This window comes from Nicotiana sylvestris, chromosome 5, assembly GCF_000393655.2.
Source record: "Nicotiana sylvestris chromosome 5, ASM39365v2, whole genome shotgun sequence".
Taxonomy (NCBI): domain Eukaryota; kingdom Viridiplantae; phylum Streptophyta; class Magnoliopsida; order Solanales; family Solanaceae; genus Nicotiana; species Nicotiana sylvestris.
In genome coordinates, this window is record NC_091061.1 from 164,492,365 (window position 1) to 164,496,871 (window position 4,507).

Consider the following 4,507-nt stretch of genomic DNA (forward strand, 5'->3'; position numbering starts at 1 on the left):
AAAGATACAAGTCCCTTCATTCCCTCCAGCATATATACACGGAATTAAAAGAGTATTTAAGACTGATTAGTGGTTTATTTTCAAGAGGAAGATCAGTGATGGCATTCACGGGATAACATAAATACCAAAATAGCTATTGTATGCCAACACGTAGCGCATATTTCAGATTTTTGCATACACATGTGCTACAAGGACAAACAAAAGTGCCAACAACCAATCTTTTTGACAAAAAATACTAAAGCAAGGACGAGGAAAAGGCTCAGATTACTTGTTATATAAAAGGATCTCTCAACAATATAATGCAAGTGGATTCATAACACTTGTAGATTATTTCTTACAAGGATCTTAAGGAGGTCCTAGTTAGGAAGTGTACTGCACAACCGTAACTCCCTAACAGCTTAATATACAATTGAATTAAATTAAAACAAATATAAAACTACTTTCTCAACAAAGAATGAATGAAGTTTCCTTAAGATGAGCACAATTGGCAGCTCAAATTTCGATGGAGTCCACAAGTAGGGCGATAATGTGAGGTTTTAAGACTTTCTCCGGATGAGTATATCCATCTAGATTGTGTATATATGTAACCTCAACTATACGAGCAAGATTGAGAATAGGAGTTAAAAACTCTACAGATACAGGAGTTGGCCTAAGAAGTCCTTCATTAAGATCCTTCCATGCTTTCTCAGCCATTTTCTGGAATTTATCCATTGCCTCTTTTGTTGCTACACCATAGTCTCTCATGCAACACTCAATTCCTGTTGCAATTTGCCCCCTGCTTTTCTCAACCTGGAAAGGCACATAGATAAGGGATTAACTTTTATATTGCCTCAATTATCGTAGCAACACTTTTTTTGTCTATATCTCATATAATTGTATAATTTCTTGAGATACAATTCATACCTCGTATGTGGCTGTGTCATCAATAACTCGGCATATTATCACACTAGCTTCAAGGATTTTAGGGTTCTTTGACAACCACTCAAAATCATGCTCAGTAGCAGACTTTATACCCAAATATGATGTTGTCGCAAGGTAGTAATATGTTGTAGTTGCCAGTGCATTGCTTAGATATTCAGAAACAGGTGGCATATATCCTTCAATAAACCATGTTGACTCGACATTATAATTTCTTACTACTTCTTTCATCTGTGAATATAAAACATAGATGTTCAAGTGTTAAAATTCTGATTCAAGTATGTCAAGTTTCTGATCACTAAAAGACGTACACAAGGTAAAACAAAGTGAGAAATGGATTAACGAGAAAATGTATTTCGATAGTTAAGTTGCTCAAACTTACTCTTTCTATTGCATGGCAGACAATATGAGATCTTCCAGCACTAGACAATTCCTTTTCATAATCCTTGTAAAGATCTAGAATAGCTTTATAACTGATTTTCATGTAATCAGGAAGCCGATCAATTTCGTTGATATCCCATCTGTAGGATGACAATAAATTAAGGTGAACTCATGCTTTTTGAAAGAGCTAGCACGCAACTATAATGAGTAGAAGTTATCGCCTTAATCTTTTCACGCCGACAATTCACTATCAAGGATTAAGTGAGTTGATGAAGTTCATACCTTTGTATGGCATCTGTGTATGCCTCAAGTTCTTTAACTGTACCATAAGCATCAAAGGTGTCATCGACAATGGAAATCATTGATATGGTCTTAACGAGCATGACGCGAGCTTGAGAGTATTGAGGCTCAAAATAAACTCCTAATGCCCAAAAGTAGCATTCAACTACTCGATCCCTAGCATATGGAAGTGTTGTTACGAAATCCAAATCTTTCCACCACCTGCAGCATAACAAATTAACATAAGTACTTGAGATATGATCAATCAAAAAGGGTTCATCGTTTTTATTTATCGCACCTTGATACTTCAGCAAGTTCTTGTTTGTGCAACATCTGGAGCATGTTGTAATCCAATTTGGAAAATCGAAGTAACACAGTATTTTTCGATTGTTCCTTCTCATAGATTGATGAGATGAAGAATCGGGTCTCGACTCTAGGAACGCCCTTGTGCAAACATTGCTCAAGGGCATGTGTCACTTGCTCCCTAAGTGGAGATATCAAATGTGGAGCTGCAGATTCAAGATGGATAGTGGAGAAAGCAAGTGCGTCTTCTAAGATATCGTCAGCATGAGTCCTTACATGTGAAGCTTCATACAAGTTTAATAATCCTAAGACATCACTAGCAAGAGACTCCTTGAATTTGCCATTTTCATCTTGGAATTTGCTGAAAATTTCTGGTATTTCAAGAAAGAAAGCTCAAGATTAATTAACCTTCTTGCAACAAATGGGTAATAATTTTAACAACAATATTAAAGGTGTGCTTCATGATGAGCTTACCCGGAGAGATGTTGAAACCATGTTGCCTGAGCAATCGAAATTGAAGTGCAGAAGTGCACAAATCATTGCAGTTTGAGTTTTGGTTATAAATTTGATCCAAAATCTCATCAATTTCTTTCTCAAAGTGGTAGGATATGCCAAGGCGTTCAATAATGTCAATCAAGTTCAATGTGTCAGCCAATTTTCTTCCGGTTGTTAACAACATACTCCTTGTCTGTTCCTTCAATGGTTCAATCTCTTGAGCATACTTTTCAGCAACCTATTTATAATGTATTTTAAAAAACGAAATTAGAAAAAATAATGTTGTTCAATAAACATAAAGAAGAAATTAGCCATGCTTGCCTATATATAAAGAAAATTAGTAATTTACCTCATTGTCAATGGAGAATGAAAGGAACTGATCACCCCAGAGACTAGGGGAGAAGTCGGCCACGGGACGAACAATCTCTTCTTCATAATTAATATTTTTATTGTAAATGGAAGAAAAGAGAGAAGTATATATATAGTGGTGAGAAAAGCGCAGCCAATTCTCTAATTAATATTTTTATTGTAAATACAATTTAATCATTTCCTCGCTGCCTTACTTGACTTTATACTGGCTAGCTAGTCAACCAACCAGCAGTCTTTTGATTCATTGTTGGCGTCTGGGGTCTGTTGATCCAGATTTCCTAATTATTTAAAGTCTAAATTTTTTTTTGGTTAAGTGGATAGTATTATTTAAAGAAGTTAATTAGCCTGTAGCATCGCTCGCTACCGAATCGGAATTACTATTAGAAGCCGAAATTTTCCTTGCAAAAGTAATTCCTACAATATATTTGTCTACCCTATTTTGTTTGCAAACACCTAAGGAACTACCAAATACTAATGCGATCAAAATTCTAAGTATTACTTTAATTTGTTCATAAGACCTTATGTCAGTGTCGCGACATAAATTTCAACTTTTAATGCAGAGTCTACCTTTCAGCTTTATCTAGAGGCAATTGTAATAGGTACTCAGAGTATTCAAGTTAGAGTTAACTTGATGTTGTCGCAATAGTTAGAGGTTGTGTGGTACAACGGGATTAGAGTTAGTCCTAGGTTTACAATAGAGTTTTTGTTAATGTAATTTTTGGCGCAGTGATTTTAGTGGAGAGTTTGGAAAAATCCTACTGAAAAGTAGGTCGTGGTTTTTTCACCTTTTGAGCCAGGTGTTTTCCACGTAAAATATTTGTGTTCTTTACTTTCCACATTTACTATTTCTGCAATAGTAGGTTAAGGAACACTTAAAAGAACCAAGTCCTTCCATAATCAGTTTAATCGAAAAAAATTGGTCACCACACAAATCACCCCCCTCTTGTGTGGTATTGAAGTATAAAACATCAATAACTTAGGAATTGTTAAAGATTGTATTCTTGGTGATAATAAACAGTTGTAGCTAAACCTTAGTTCTCTGTGGGATTCAACTCCGGACCCTTAGGCCGAATTATATTTGCAGCAATCGCTTATCCTTTTTAAGACTAGAGTTGGGCGCGATCAAATTTTGGCGTTATTGCCGGGGAACTAGTTGTGTAGTTGTAGCTGTAAATATTGCTTGGTGTCAAATTTGAACTTTTATTTTGTTTTATTTGTATTTTTTTTAATTCTTGATTTGAGAGACATGGAATCTTGGGAATTATGTGAGTTCTGATATTAGTAATTCTACTTTTGATCCTTCTTGTGCATATTGTGGAGGAAACCAAACATGGCAAAATTATCAAAATATTTCCGAGAGTGAGTTATGGGCACTAACTCAATCTTATGTGTGGAATGTATGTGATATGTTTGGTAGTCAATATGGTTACTTTTATGGTTGTATTATATTTCTTATCCTCCCCTCATCCCTTATTATGATGGTTCTACTTTTACTTGTGAAGTTAATAGGAACAAAGAACTTGTGGATGCTGATCTAAAAGAGATCAAGTATATGCTAAGGTGTCTTGTGGAACAAAATAATAACACTCAATTACGGGTACAAAGGCAAGAGGAAACTATTCACAACTTGAAGGCTCAAGTGAGTCAAATGGTAGAGCTTTGAATGTTCCAAAAGTCAATATAGTGGATAGAAGCTGAAAACAATATGAATTAGAGTCAGCAGTTAACACTCTGGTGGAGGAGGTTAGAGTAGAATACCAAC

At 35.4% G+C, this 4,507-nt stretch overlaps 1 protein-coding gene across 1 annotated transcript; it reads right to left on the reverse strand.

Annotated features, from left to right (window-relative positions):
* Positions 1-245: 245 nt before the first annotated feature.
* On the reverse strand, positions 246-2,990 carry LOC104210659 (5-epi-aristolochene synthase-like). The gene is made up of 8 exons (XM_070147242.1): positions 2,972-2,990; positions 2,726-2,886; positions 2,356-2,614; positions 1,877-2,252; positions 1,582-1,800; positions 1,301-1,439; positions 904-1,149; positions 246-789 (listed from the first exon to the last, which is right to left on the reverse strand). The coding sequence occupies exons 1-8, from the start codon at positions 2,988-2,990 to the stop codon at positions 493-495; spliced, it is 1,716 nt and encodes a 571-aa protein (XP_070003343.1). The 3' UTR covers positions 246-492.
* Positions 2,991-4,507: the final 1,517 nt, after the last annotated feature.